Consider the following 15,614-nt stretch of genomic DNA (forward strand, 5'->3'; position numbering starts at 1 on the left):
GCTGTGATCTTTGACGGCATCATTTGCATCTCCCCTTCTGAAACCCTGTGTTAACCTGTGCAGTATATTTAACTGTGAATCATACCATAGCCAGGTCCAAATGTGTCTCTACTCACTCCATGTGATATATCCTTATAGTATTGAAATAGGCGATTATATAATCAGAAGTTGCATTTCCTGGGATTTGTAAGGATAAGGTGTGATTTGATTAAAATTCTCAAGGTGTTATGGAAACCATTAGGGCAATGTATAAAGAAAGTAATTCCACTAAGTGAGCAGTATCAGTGTGATGAACATGGTCTTTAAAAGGTTAGACCTTTCAAGAATGATATTGAGAAATACTTGACCACACCAAGGTGGTAGAAACTTGGAACTTCTTAGAGTCATGGAAGCAGCCTCTGGTCCAACTCGTCCATGCCAACCAGATACCCAAACCCAATCTAATCTCACCTGCCACCACCCGGCCCATGTCCCTCTAAACTTGTCCTATTTGTATACCCATCCATATGCCTTTGAAATGTTACAATTGTGCTAGCCTCCACCACTTCCTCAAACAGCCCATTCCAGCACCACCCTCTTTGTGAAAATGTTGCCCCTTAGGCTTCTTTTATACCTTTACCCTCTCACCCTGAACCTATGCTCTCTAGTTCTAGTTTCCTCCACCTTGTCTATTTATCCTATCCATGACCTCGTGATTTTATAAAACTCTATAAAGTCACCCCTCAGCCTCCGCTGCTCCAGGAAAAACAGCCCCAGCCTATTCAACCTCTCCCTATAGCCCAAATCCTCCAGCCCATCCAACATCCTTGTAAATCTTTTCTGAACCCTTTCAACTTTCACAATATCCTTCCGATAGGAAGGAGACCAGAATTGCAGGCAATATTCCAAAAATGGCCTAACCAATGTCCTCTACAAGGTAAAAACAATGACTGCAGATGCTGAAAATCAAATACTGGATTAGTGGTGCTGGAAGAGCACAGCAGTTCAGGCAGCATCCAACGAGCAGCGAAATCAACGTTTCGGGCAAAAGCCCTTCATCAGGCCCGAAACGTTGATTTCGCTGCTCGTTGGATGCTGCCTGAACTGCTGTGCTCTTCCAGCACCACTAATCCAATGTCCTCTACAGCTGCAACATGACCTCCCAATTCCTGTACTCAATAATCTGACCAATAAAAAAAAGCGTACCAAATGCCATCTTATCTATCTGCGATTGCTTTCAAGGAGCTATGAACCTGCACTTCAAGATCTCTTTGTTTAGCAACGCTCTCTAGGACCTTACCATTGAGTGTATAAGATCTGCTAAGATTTGCTTTCCCAAAATGCAGCACCTTGCATTTTCTAAGTTAAACTCCATCTGCCACTCCTCAGCCCATTGGCCCATCTGATAAAGATCCCATTGTAATCGGAGATAACCTTCGCTGTCCACTACACCTCCGATTTTGGTGTCATCTGCAAACTTACTAACTATATCTCTTAAGCTCACATCCAAATCATTTATGTAAATGACGAAAAGTAGTGGACCCAGCACCGATCCTTGTGGCACTCCATTGGTCGTAGGTCTCCAGTCTCAAAAGAAACCCTCCACCACCACACTGTTTTCCACCTTTGAGCCAGTTCTGTATCCAAATGGCTAGTTCTCCCTGTATTCCATGAGATCTAACCTTGCTCACCAGTCACCCATGGGGAATCTTGTTGAACGCTTTACTGAAGTACATATAGATCACGTCTACCGCTCTGACCACCTCAATCCTTTTTGTTGTTTCTACAAAAAACTCAATCAAGTTTGTGAGACATGATTTCCCATGCAAAAAGGCATGTTGACTATCCCTAATCAGTTCCTGTCTTTTGTTCTTCTTAAAACAGCAGGTGATGCTCGGTCCCAGTTGTTAATTTTATATCTTAGATTGATGAGTTTTGTTAACCAAAGATATGACTAGATTTGGTGCAAAGGAATTGAGTTACAGATTATCCAGGGTCTTTTGAATGGTGGAACAGTCCAGCCTAGTTGTCTATCAACCTTAACTCTTGCAGACCAAGTAAAATGTACTTTGTGCTAAAACAAAATGCGAACTGGATCCCTGAGCTTGATATCTCTAAGAAGGAAACATCTGAATGACGATAAAATCCTAAGATATAGGCACAGAGGTTAGCCATTCAGCCCACTGGGTTTGCCCTGCCAATCAGTGTAATCATGGCTGATCTGATTATCCTCAATTCTGCTTTCCTACGTTTACCCCATAACCCTTGATTCCCTTATTGATTAAAAATTATCTCCGCCTTGAATATTCTTAATGCCCAGTCTTGATCGCTCTCTAAAGGGTGCAGTGCTATTGCATTATGGCGAGAGACTCTGGGATAAATAGTTTTGCCTCTTTTTAACCTTTTTTCTGTTTGACTAAGAATTAACTTTATGCAGATTGAGGAGAATAGTTGCTGAGGGTTGGTTATTGCAGCAGTACTTCCTTTTTATCTAATAAAAGCAAAGCAGTGTGGATGCTGAAATCTTCCTCCAACATCTTTGGTTTTTTACTTCCTTTTAATCTCATCTTTTTCCCTTCTCCAGTGCAACCAATGGGATGACCACCATGTCTCACGAATATTTGAAAGCGAGCTATGTCTTGGACCTGGAGGCAGTGAAAGCAGGTGCTACCAGCCTCCCACACCTCAACAAAGCATTAGTGACTTCCTGCAAGAGGCTGAACAGGTGGGTCTTGATCCCATAGAATCCAGTGGGACTTCTTATCTTTTCACACTGATCTCACTGAAATGTATGATATGATTTAACTGTTTGGCCAGGTAGATTCCTGTAGAGGCCAATTCCCTTACCTGTGGACTCAAGTACCAGAAGTAATAGTGTCTGTTAAAGGGCTGTACATTTAGAGCTGTACATTTAGAACTGAAATGAGAAATTCCTTCACTTGACTGGGTGTACACAAGGGTAATTTAGCATGACCAATTCACCTAACCTACACATCTTTGGACTGTGGGAGGAAACCCACACAGGCATAGGGAAATGTGCAAACTCCACACAGACAGTTGCCCAAGGCTGGAATTGAACCAGGGTCCCTGGCGCTGTGAGGCAGCTGTGCTAACCACTGACCCATTGTGCCACCCTTTCTGGGCTGTACGGCTTGGCTGTATGAGACCAGAGAAGAAATGAAGGTTCTTTACTGTACAGAATCTAGAGCTTCTCACCAGTTCTAAGTGACTAGACTTGTTTTTGAAGGTGGCTGCTTTGCAGAAATATCAGAGGATCCTTCAGGAATGTATAGACAGGAGTCCCTTTCTAAACCTGTATCTTATTCTACCATTGAATTAGGTTATGAGTTATCATGATTTGGGCAAGAATGCCAAATTTCAATCAGAATGATGTATACCACAGAATCAACATGAGTATGTCGTGTCCCATTCTCTCCAAACAAAAAGAATGTATCTTTTTTTAGTTTACCTGAGGAGTAAAAGCCTAGCTTTTTCTTTGGCAATGCCTTAGTGAATCAGAGACAACTTGCCAACCAACTTTTTGCCTGTAGTATAAATTGTGAACGTTTGAAATTTGGCATTCTTGAATTTTTTCTGATGGGTGCAATACAAAGCTTTGCCAACATGTCTCTCTTTAAAGTGGTATGCATGCTCTGTAGTGCCAAGCGACTGTTGGTAGATTATAGTTGACTTATACTTCCATTCCCTTTACTTGTCTTAGCTCCCAATTGTTTGATCTTTTTGTTTGAAGATTTCCTTATGACCTCTGGATGTCTCCAGTCTGGTGCAGAATTTTTGGTGCACAGTTAATGTTGTAAGATATGAAACATATCAATCAGTTTGCCCATAGCAAAATCCTGCATAACTACAACTTGCACTTGTTCATCAATTTTAATGCAATTGTCTCGAGACAGTGGAGATTAAAGGTCATGATTCGGAGATGCCGGTGTTGGACTGGGGTGTACAAAGTTAAAAATCGCACAACACCAGGTTATAGTGAGATTAAAGGTGAAATGGTCTTGGGACAACATGGTGGCTCAGTGGTTAGCATTGCTGCCTCACAGTGTCAGGGACCCGGGTTCAATTCCAGCCTTGGGTGACTGTCTGTGTGGAGTTTGCACATTCTCCCCGTGTCTGTGTGCTCCAGTTTCCTCCACAATCCAACAATGTGCAGGTCAGGAGAATTGGCCATGCTGAATTGCCCATATTGTTAGGTGCATTCATCAGGGGTAAATATAGGAGAGGGGAATGTGTCTAGGTGGGTTACTCTTCAGAGGGTCGGTGTAGACTTGTTGGGCTGAAGGGCCTGTTTCCATACTGTGGGGAATCTAATATAATACAATATATAATTGTTACAAAATTGATTGAGAAATATTGACCAGAGCTGAAGGGAAGACTCTCCAGCTTGAATCATGTGAGAAAATTGGGAATGTAAAACTATTCCATTTCCTTGACCTTTCCACTATTCAGTTAAATTGTGGCTGATTTTGTCACTGTTTTATTTACCCACCTTGGTTCTGTAACTCTCAAGTCCAAATAAATGAACAAGCTGCAAAAATGATGTGCTGTGAATTCTGGAGATCTGAAATAACAAAGAATACTTGAGCAACTTAGCAGGTCAGGCAGTGTCTACAGACAGGTCTAAATGTTAACCTTATTTCTTTCCTTGGATACCAACTGTTGAGGAAATTACTTAGTCTGAGACTTGAGTCTTGTTTCAAGAAGCTTTATTTTTTGTGAATTCATGGAGAAGCTGCCATGCAGTCTCTACTGTCCCACAGCACTTCGCTGAGCTGAACAGTCAGCCTATACTTATACAATGATGTAAGCAACTTGGCTTACATTCTGCACTTTACAATAATTCAAGATAAAGATAAGCTATCACCTTGCTGCTCAAGTACAGAGAAGCTAGTGAGCTCAGGAAGCACCCCCCTAATGAACCTATGATATACTCCCTATATTTAATCAAATTATAATTGCTAAACTTCAGTCTTTATCTCCAGCAGTATCTTCCCACTAAAGCAAGGGGCTGAGAGCCAAGATAGCTTTTACCTTGGTCAAGTATCCTGTCATGCAGTAATATGCCAAGTTCTTCCGAATTCCACATCCACTCACCTGCTTTGATTTTCCAGGTGCTCTTCTAGTCTTGTAACTTTTCTTGAAAGCTCCAGATTTTCATTACCACTTGTTCTGTACTTCTCCCACCTGTGAGAGATGCTTTTTCTCTATCTATCCCAGCAACAACACTAATATTGTTTTTGTTCATTCATGGGTTGCTGGCGAACAAGTCATTTATTGCCCATCCCAAACTGTGGTGATGGCGGTAAGTCTATAGCTGATAGCTGGAATGATGTGTGGTGTTTTGGTGTATTACATAGAAATGTAGAATCCTCACAGTGCGGAGCAAGGCCATTTGGTCCATTGTGTCTGAACTGACCCTTTGAACAGCATCCCGCCCAGATCTAGTCGCCCATTCTATCCCATAGCCTTGCATTTCCTATGGCCAACCCACCTAGCCTGCACATATTTGGACTGTGGGAGGAAACTGGAGCATCCGGCAGAAACCCAAGCAGACACTGGGAGAACGTGCGATCTCCAGACAGGAAGTCATGCAAGACTGGAATTTAACTCGGTTGCTGTGAGGTAATAGTGCTAACCACTGAGCCACCATGCCACCAAGTCAACCACATTGATATGACCTTTGATTTGGTATAAATGACTCCAGTAAGGAAGTCCGATTTATTTCCTAAGGGGCATGAGTGAGCAAGATGGATTTTAAGACAATCTGGTAGTTTCATTAGTCACTCATTTTTGACACTATTAGTTCAGATTTTTTGATTGATTAACTGATGGGATTTGAACTTTGTTTTTGTTCTTGGTTTACTGGATGTGTGTGTGTCACTGGCTAGGCCAGCAATTATTGTTCATGCCTAAATGTGCTGGAGAAGGTGGTGGTGAGCTGCTTTGAACTGCTAGAGCCTCGGGGGTGTAGGTAATACTGTTGGGAAGGAAGTTCCAGAATTTTGAGCCAATGACGATGAAGGTGATATAATTCAAAGTCAGGGTGACATGACTTCTCAGGGAACTTAAAGGCAGTGATGTTCCCATCTATCTAGATTAGAGTTGTGCTGGCAAAGCACAGCAGGTCAGGCAGCATCCGAGGAGCAGGAAACTCTAATCTAGAGTCTGGTTTCCAGCATCTGCAGTCCTTGTTTTTACCCTGTTCCCATGTATCTGCTGCCCTTTTCCTTCTAGATGGTAGACACCATGGGTTTGGACAGTGCTGTCTCAGCAATATTTGTATAGGCCTCTGAATTGCCTGTTCAGTCACTTGATTATGTACCTTAAGCACCTCAGTTACTGCCCCTTAATCTTCTGCATCGGAGAGAATAGAACCTTAGTCTGTGTAAGCTTTCACAATTTAATCCTTATAGTGCCAGTACCATTCTGGTGAGTTGGTGCTTCAGCCCCTCCAAGGCCAGTATCCTTTCAAGGTGCCTAGAGGCAGATGTCTCTTCACAAAAGGAAGGGGAGGGGACAAGATGCTTCATCGGGGTCAATTGGGATCAGTTTATGTTGCAGAATTTACTGAGTTTAACTGATACTAAATCAGTTGAGAGCCAATTAAAACATCACTTGCAGCCTCAAAATCAATGTATTAGTTATGCAACTCAATAGCTACCTTCAGAGAAATAAAATAGAAAGTGAAGGATTGATCTGCTTCCCAGCGCTTGGTGGAGGCAGGATTATTTTTCCTCCCTGCTGTTTCATAGTTGTCTGCTGTGTGAAATCTTAAAGCACTTAGTTGAGGTGTAGAGAAAAGCCCCAGTGTTCTGAGTTTCAGCCGCAGTCCAAGGAGAGGAAATGATTCATGTGTTGTTGCAGCTGCAGGCAAGTCACGAGGAATCCCAACACAGAGCGACACTTCATATAAACTAAACACCCCTTTCAGTCACAGTGGTTCTTGGCTCAGAAGGAACTGTGAACTGGTATCATGCCCTCTGTCTTACATCCTCTTTATAAAAGCCACCCTCAATAACATATCCCACACATCATTTCAGTATCTCCTGCAGAGGCGGTACAACTCAGAAACATTCCCTTTGCACTTCACCTTATCAGCGTGGCCATCTATTTCTTCTTCTCTGGTGTTTAGCTAAATTTCTTTCTCCATAACGGTGATTTGTGAAATGATTCATTTTGATCAGAAAAACTGAGATGTGGACGAAAATTCTAAAATGCATGCAGAAATCAAAGGACCTGGGTCTATCTGTGCATAAATCATTTAAGGTGACTGGACAGGTTGAGAGATGGGTTCAAAATGGTATACAAACAAGGGACAGGAGGAGCCATTTGGTCATTTTGAGCCTTTTAATAAGATCGTGGCTGATCTAATTTTAATCTCAAATTGACATTCCTGCATATCCCTGCCAGTAATCTTTTGTCCTCTTGGTAATCAAGCTCTCTACCTCTGCTTTTAAAAAAAAAAGCTTAAAGATTCTGCATCCAAGGGTTTTTGAAGTAGGAAATTCCAAAGAGCCTTTGAGAGAAAATTATTTCCCTCATCTGTCTTAATTGGGCGATCCTTTGTTTTGAACTATAACCCCTAGTTCTAGATTCTTCCATAATAGACAACGTCTTTTCCATGTCATCAGATCAGATCGCTTCCGATCTTAGATGAGCTGCCTTCGTAAACTGCTGCAATCCATTTGACAAAGGTAGACCTATAATAGTCAGATGGGAATTTCAGGATTTTGACCCAGTGACAGGAATAATGATATATTTCCTAGTCAGGATAAGCAGCTGGATGGACAGGGTCGATCGCGAGAAGCTGCTCCAGTTCCTATGTTGATGCATTGGTTTTAATTTTCCAAATTTTATTAGATTTTGGAAGGTTCCTTTAAGCTGGAGAATAGCCAGTGCAACTCCTTTATTCAAAAACGGAAGGAGGCAGAAAGCAGGAAATCATAGGCTGGTTAGCTTAACATCTTTTATAAGGAAAATGTTAGAAGCTATTATTAAAGCTGTGTTAACAGGATGCTTGAATAAGTTCAAGGTAATCAGGCAAACATAGCTTTGTTCAAGGGAAACTGGCAGCATAGTTAGGCTACTACATACATTCCCATCTGACTATTATAGGTCTACCTTTGTCAAATGGACTGCAGCAGTTTATGAAGGCAGATCACCACCACATTTGCAAGGGCCTGTAACGCTGGTCCAGCAACACCCCACATCCTGTGAATGAAATAACCAAAGTATCATAGACTTCATTTATAGACTCATTGCATTCAAGAGTAAGGAACTTATGTTGAACTTGTATAAGTGCTAGTTTAGCCTCAACTGGGAGTATTATGTCCAGTTCTGGGCACCAACTTTTACAAATCATGAGTTACTCTCATAGAGACTTGGAAGAGCGTGCAGAAAAGATTGACCAAAATGGTATAGGCATGAGGAACATTTTTCAGAGTATGTTGGGGAAGTTTTTTTTGAGAGAGGGAAGGTTGAGAGCAGGTTGGTTAGGTATATTCAAAATCATGAGCATCTAGACACAATAGATTGGGAAGAACTGCTCCCTCTCACATGGATTGAGATCATGGAGCACTAATTTAGGATAATTGGCAAAAGAAGCAATAGTATCATGTGGAAATAGTTTTCGGACAATGAGAAATTAGGATCTGAAATCTCGTTGCTTGTGGATATTTAGAAACAGGCTGAATTGTGACTTCCAAAAGAGAATTGGATAATTATTTGAAGGGGGAAAGTTTTATAGGATTATGGGAAAAAGGTGTGTAGCGTGGCTAGGTGAGGTGCTCTTGCAGAGACCAATGACATCATAATAGAAGAGAGCAGACGATGAGGAAGGAAGAGAGGAGACAGGTACAAGAGACCCCGGGGGAAGTACCTGTCAGGAACAAGTTGAATCTTTTGGAAACAGTAGAGACAGATGACACTGCCAGTCCGCGAGGCGGCCAGGTCTATCAATCAAAAGTTGGCGTGGAGGCAGAGCGGAAGAGTCAGACATCGCACAGAGCCGTGGTAATAGGGGACTCCTTAGTGAGAGGAACTGACCGGGGTTTTTGTGGCAGCAGGCGGGACTTAAGGATGGTGTGTTGCCTTCCTGGTGCCAGGGTTAAAGACATCACAGACAGAGTGCAGAAATCCTCAAGGACGAAGGTGAAGAGCCAGAGGTGGTGGTACATGTTGGTACGAATGATTTCGGGAAGAAGAGGAGGAACATACTACAGTGGGACTTCGGAGATCTAGGAAGAAGGCTGAAAAGCAGGATGTCCAGGGTGGTTATCTCCGGTTTGCGTCCAGTTCCTTGGGCTGGTGAGCCTAGAAACAGGGAGATAATGGACTTGAATGTGTGGCTGGGGAACTGGTGCAGGAAGCAAGGATTTAAATTCTTGGATCACTGGGGTATGTTTTGTGGTAAGCATAAATTATACAAGAGAGACGGTTTGCATCTTAATAGGTTGGGGACCAGCATTCTGGCAGGCAGGTTTGCTACTGCAACACAGCTACGTTTAAACTAAGTCGCGGGGGGAGGGGACAAACTGGATGTTTAAGAAGGAAATTGAAGGGAAAGTTAGTACAAGGGAAGTCAAGAAAGACAATTGTATCAATGAAGCAGAAAACTCTAAAAGGAATCATGCTGTAAGGTTGAGTGAAATAGGAGTTGATGGGAAGGGTGAGGGCAGTAACAAATTAAAAACACTATATGAATGCACAAAGCATTAGAAATAAGATGGATGAGCTTGAGGCTCTTTTGGAAATTGGCAGATATGATATTGTGGGGATAACTGAGACGTGGCTTCAAGTGGACAGGGCCTGGGAAATGAATATTCAAGGCTACACGTGCTATCGTAAGGATAGACTGACGGGCAGAGGGGGTGAGGTGGCCATGTTGGTAAGGGATGATATTCAGTCCCTTGTGCGGGGGGACCTAGAGTCAGGGGATGGAGAGTCAAAGTTTGGGAGAAGATTTGTAGCTCGGGTGCCCATTGTTGTGGTTCTGTTCGCCGAGCTGGGAATTTGTGTTGCAGACGTTTCGTCCCCTGTCTAGGTGACATCCTCAGTGCTTGGGAGCCTCCTGTGAAGCGCTTCTGTGATGTTTCCTCCGGCATTTATAGTGATTTGTATCTGCCATTTCCAGTTGTCGGTTCCAGCTGTCTGCTGCAGTGGTCTATATATTGGGTCCAGGTCGATGTGCTTATTGATTGAATCTGTGGATGAGTGCCTTGCCTCTAGGAATTCCCTGGCTGTTCTCTGTTTGGCTTGTCCGATAATTGTAGTGTAGTCCCAGTCGAACTCATGTTGCTTGTCCTCTGAGTGTGGGGGATTTCAACATGCAGGTAGACTGGGAGAATCAGGATGGTATTGGACCTCAAGAAAGAGACTTTGTGGAGTGCCCCCGAGATGGATTCTTAGAACAGCTGGTGCTGGAGCCTACCAGGGAGAAGGTAATTGTGCAACAAACCAGAATTGATCAGGGACCTCGAAGTGAAGGAGCCATTGGGAAGTAGTGACCATAATACAATAAGCTTCAATCTCCACTTGGAGAGGGAGACGGTACAATCGGAAGTGACAATTTTTCAGTTGAATAAAGGGAAATATAGGGCTATGAGGGAGGAGCTGGCCAAAGTTCAATGGTGCAATACCTTAGCAGGGGTGACAGTGGAGGAACGATGGCAGATATTTCTGTGTATAATGCAGAAGATGCAGGATCAGTTCATTCTAAAAAGGAAGAAAGATCCTAGGAGGAGGCATGGGTGGCCATGGCTGATGAGGGAAGTTAAGAAACATATAAAGTTAAAAGAGAAAAAGTATAACATAGCAAAGATAAGCAGGAGAATGGAGGACTGAGAAGCTTTTCAAGAACAACAGAGGATTAGTAAGAAGGAGATATGCAGAGAAAAAATGAGGTACGAAGGTAAACTGGCCAAAAATATAAAGGAGGATAGTAAAAGCTTTTTTAGGTATGTGAAAGGCAAAAAATGGTTAAGACTAAAATTGGGCCCTTGAAGACAGAAAAAGGGGAATATATTATGGCGAACAAAGAAATGGCAGAAGAATTGAATTGGTACTTCAGATCTATGTTCACTGGGGAAGACACAAGTAATCTCCCTGAGGTAACAGTGGCTGAAGGTCCTGAACTGAAGGGAATTTATATTTGCCAGGAATTGATGTTGGAGAGACTTAGGTCTGAAGATTGATAGGTCCCAGTGGCCTGATGGTCTACATCCCAGGGTAATGAAGGAAGTGACTTGAGAAATCGTGGATGCGTTGGTGATTATTTTCCAGAGTTCGATAGATTCGGGATCAGTTCCTGCGGATTGGGGGGTGGCTAATGTTGTACCACTTTTTAAGAAAGGTGGGAGAGAGAAAGCAGGAAATTATAGACCAGTTAGTCTGACCTCAGTGCCAGGAAAGATGCTGGAGTCTATTATAAAGGATGAAATTAAGACACATCTGGATAGTAGTAACAGGATAGGTCAGAGTCAGCATAGAATTATGAAGGGGAAATCATGCTTGACTAATCTTCTGGAATTTTTTGAGGATGTAACTCGGAAGATGGACGAGGGAGATCCAGTAGATGTAGTGTACCTGGACTTTCAGAAAGCTTTTGATAAAGTTCCACATAGGAGGTTAGTGAGCAAAATTAGGGCGCCTGGTATTGGAGGTGAAGTACTAACTTGGATTGAAAGTTGGTTGGCTGATAGGAAACAAAGAGTAGTGATAAACAGCTCCATTTCGGAATGGCAGGCAGTGACCAGTGGGGTACCGCAAGGATCAGTGCTGGGACTGCAGCTTTTTACAATATATATTAATGATATAGAAGATGGTATTAGTAATAACATTAGCAGATTTGCTGATGATACTAAGCTGGGTGGCAGGGCGAAATGTGATGAGGATGTTAGGAGATTACAGGGTGACCTGGACAGGTTAGGTGAGTGGTCAGATGCATGGCAGATGCAGTTTAATGTGGATAAATGTATGATTATCCACTTCGGTGGAAAGAACAGGAAGGCAGATTACTACCTAAATGGAATCAATTTAGGTAAAGGGGCAGTACAAAGGTCTGGGTGTTCTTGTACACCAGTCAATGAAGGTAAGCATGCAGGTACAGCAGGTAATGAAGAAAGCTAATAGCATGCTGGCCTTCATAACAAGAGGGATTGAGTATAGAAGGAAAGAGTTTCTTCTGCAGCTGTACAGGGCCCTGGTGAGACCACACCTGGAGTATTGTGTGCAGTTCTGGTCTCCAAATTTGAGGAAAGACATTCTGGCTATTGAGGGAGTGCAGCGTAGGTTCAAGAGGTCAATTCCTGGAATGGCGGGACTACCTTAGGCTGAAAGACTGGAGCGACTGGGCTTGTATACCCTTAGGTTTAGAAGACTGAGAGGGGATCTGATTGAGACATATAAGATTATTAAAGGATTGGACACTCTGGAGGCAGGAAACATGATTCTGCTGATGGGTGAGCGCCGAAGCAGACGACACAACTTAAAAATACGGGGTAGACCATTTAGGACAGAGATAAGGAGAAACTTCTTCACCCAGAGAGTGTTGGCTGTATAGAATACTCTGCCCCAGAGAGCAGTGGAGGCCCAGTCTCTGGATTCATTTAAGAAAGAGTTGGATAGAGCTCTCAAGGATAGTGGAATCAAGGGTTATGGGGATAAGGCAGGAACAGGATACTGATTAAGGATGATCAGCCATGATCATATTGAATGGTGGTGCAGGCTCGAAGGGCAGAATGGCCTACTCCTGCACCTGTTGTCACATTTAAGCCATGACAGACAGGAAAGACATGTTTCCCTCCCCTCAGGGCATGAGTATTTGAAATTTATGAAAGTCTGGTAGTTTTTCTGAAGATTTAGTTGGACTGTTCATGCTTAGGTGGAAACCACTGGGATGGCGCACCATAAGTCATGCCCTGATATTGCTGGGGTCATACCAAATGTTAAAGTTTTCTAATGATACAAATTTTAAGTAACCATTTACCTGACTTTCAGACCAAGGTTGATGGCACGGACCAGATCTCTGTATGAAGAAAAGTTATTATTTACTATAAGTAGTTTTAAAACCATTCATGGGATGTGGGCGTCACCAGCCAGGCCAGCATTTATTGTCCATCCCTAATTGCCCCAGAAGGCAGTAAAATGCCAGTCTCATTTCTGTGCGTCTGGAGTCACATGTAGGCCAGACCAGGTAAGGATGACAGATCTGTGTCTCTTCTCTGAGATTCTGTTTCTGTAACTTGTTTCCAGTTCCAGTCTGCTCAGTTAACTGAGAACCAATCAGCTTCAGTTATAGCAACTACCTAGCTACTGATCATCTGCATATTGCAGATTATTTGCTGTGCTGTAACTTGCCTGTGTGTTTATGAATGTGGGAGGCTTTTTTTTAATGTACTTTATTAGTATGTGGGGGGTTTGCTGGAAAGGCTAGCATTTGTTCCCCATACTGAATTGTCCTTGTGGCAGTTAAGAGTCAATTTGCCAATTGTAGTAAGAAGGAAGTAAATGTACTGTCAACAACTTTGCATACAGCACAAAATAGGTAGAAAGACAGGTTGTGGGAGGAATACACAGTTGATAGAAGTTAGTAGGTTTAGTAATTGGGCAAATGGAGTGTAATCTTAGAAAATGAGAAGTTATTCATTTGGAAGGGAGAGCAAAAGAAACGATGTTACTTAAATGGAGGTAGACTGCTGAAAGTTGCTTCACAGAGGGACTTGGACACTCTTAGGCACAAAACACAAACTTTGCACAGAGTCACAGCAGGTAAAGAGAAAGACTAATGGAGTGTTGACCCTAAATTCAAGGAGGTTGGAGTATAAGGGTAGGGAAGTTCCACCGCAGCTGTACAAGATGCTGGTGAGACCACATATGAAGTATGTGGCACAATCCTGCTCTCCTTACTTAAGGAAAGATAACATTCATTGGAGGCAATTCAGAGAAGGTTTGCAAGGAAGATTTCTGTTTGGAGAGATTGTTTTATGACCAAATGTTGAACAGCTTGGGACTCGTTAGAATTTCGAATGGAAAGTGAGCTCAACGAAGCACATGGAATCCTTAAGTTGGACAGGATAAATGTTGAGAAGATTTTTCCCCTCTGGAGAATCTTGGACCACAGGGCATACTCTCAGAATAAAGGGGTGTCTATTTAAGACTTGAGGATTGTCTTCTTACAGAGAGTTTAGAGTCTTTGGAACTCTTTGCCGCACAGAGTTATGAGGCATAGTTCTTGTGTGTAATTAAGGCTGACATAGATTTTTGATCACTTGGGGAATCAAGAGTTTCAGGGCCATCAGAATGAAGTGGATGAATAGTATAGAATAGCTTTTATTGTCACGTGCACTGGAACAAATACAGTGAAATGTTTGTCATGTTGCTTCTCGGCACCATCTTGGGTACAGAGGTTTTAAGCATTGTCACTGAATTGAAATAGTAAAAAAAAGACTAACATGGGAATACAAAGTTTAAATGTCTAGAATGTGGATAACTTGTCAGGCATGTTAGATCAGCCGTGATCCTATTGAGGCTTGAGGGGCTAACTAGCCTACTCCTGTTCCTGCTGCCTATGGTTAGCTGCCATAATGGATTTTGAACTCATGCGACCACTGCATTAGACTAGACTTCGAGATTTACTTGTCCAATGTCACTACACCAACATCTCCTCAATGACTCAATAATTAGTGCAGCATAAAAGAATTCTCTCATTGGGTGTACTGTATGGCTATGTGTAAACTTCTTAAAATGATGTGCCAGCAGCATAGAAGCTCCTTAAGAAATATTCTGTGAACAATTCCTCCTAAGTTGCATACCATTTGAGTTCAGGTGATACTTTGCAAGCCTAGTTTGGCTCAGTTGGTGTCTCTGGAATACACTCCAGGCGGACAGTGTGGGCAAGCAAATGCACATTAAATACTCATATTCTGAGAAACGTAGAGCAACAAAAAGGACTTAGATGTGGACTTGTGAAAAAATATACAACAGTAGGTCGACGAGTAATCAAAAAGGTGCACTGGGTACTTTTCCTTTATTGTCTGAGGCTGCGAGTGTAAGTGTTGGCAGCATAGTTAGACTACTACATACATCTTTTGTCACAGCTTTACAGGAATGTTGTGATCATACCAGAGAAAGTGCAGAAGAAATTTGTGACATTTGCTATACTTGGAGAATTTTAGCTGTCAAGACAAATTGGATAGGCTATATAATATTATTCAAGTATTTTTTCCATTAGCAGAGTTAGTGACCAGAGTGTGTAGGTTTAAAACATCTGGGAGGATTAGAGAGAACTTGAGTTTTGGTTTCACCAGGGTCTGGAACTTGGTGGTTGGAAGGGTGATAGATGCAGAAATCCTCAGCAGTTTAAAAAAATACATAGGTATTTGAGGTGTTGGCACCAGGGCAGGAGCTGGAAACAGAGGCTGGACAGCTCCTTCAGGAATATTGTGGGTCTGTGTCATTGTTGTGTGTTGCTCACAATCCAAGCTGACATTTGAGTGAAATTGTAGGGAAGTGCTGAAAGAGGGACTTATATTTATCCAGCTCCTGTCATGACCTCTAAGTTCCAAAGCACTTTACTGTCAATTCAAACACATTTCAAGTGTAGGCATCTAACGTTG

At 42.5% G+C, this 15,614-nt stretch overlaps 1 protein-coding gene across 2 annotated transcripts in view; it reads left to right on the plus strand.

Moving 5' to 3' along the window:
* inppl1a (inositol polyphosphate phosphatase-like 1a) overlaps window positions 1-15,614 on the plus strand; it is a 234,108-nt gene that overhangs the window by 108,417 nt on the left and 110,077 nt on the right. For both annotated transcript variants that reach the window (XM_072576755.1, XM_072576756.1), the window contains one exon: window positions 2,564-2,704. In XM_072576755.1, coding sequence (XP_072432856.1) covers window positions 2,564-2,704 — 141 coding nt within the window. The remainder of the gene's footprint in view (window positions 1-2,563; window positions 2,705-15,614) is intronic.

The sequence above is a fragment of the Chiloscyllium punctatum genome, chromosome 9 (assembly GCF_047496795.1).
Source record: "Chiloscyllium punctatum isolate Juve2018m chromosome 9, sChiPun1.3, whole genome shotgun sequence".
Lineage (NCBI taxonomy): Eukaryota > Metazoa > Chordata > Chondrichthyes > Orectolobiformes > Hemiscylliidae > Chiloscyllium > Chiloscyllium punctatum.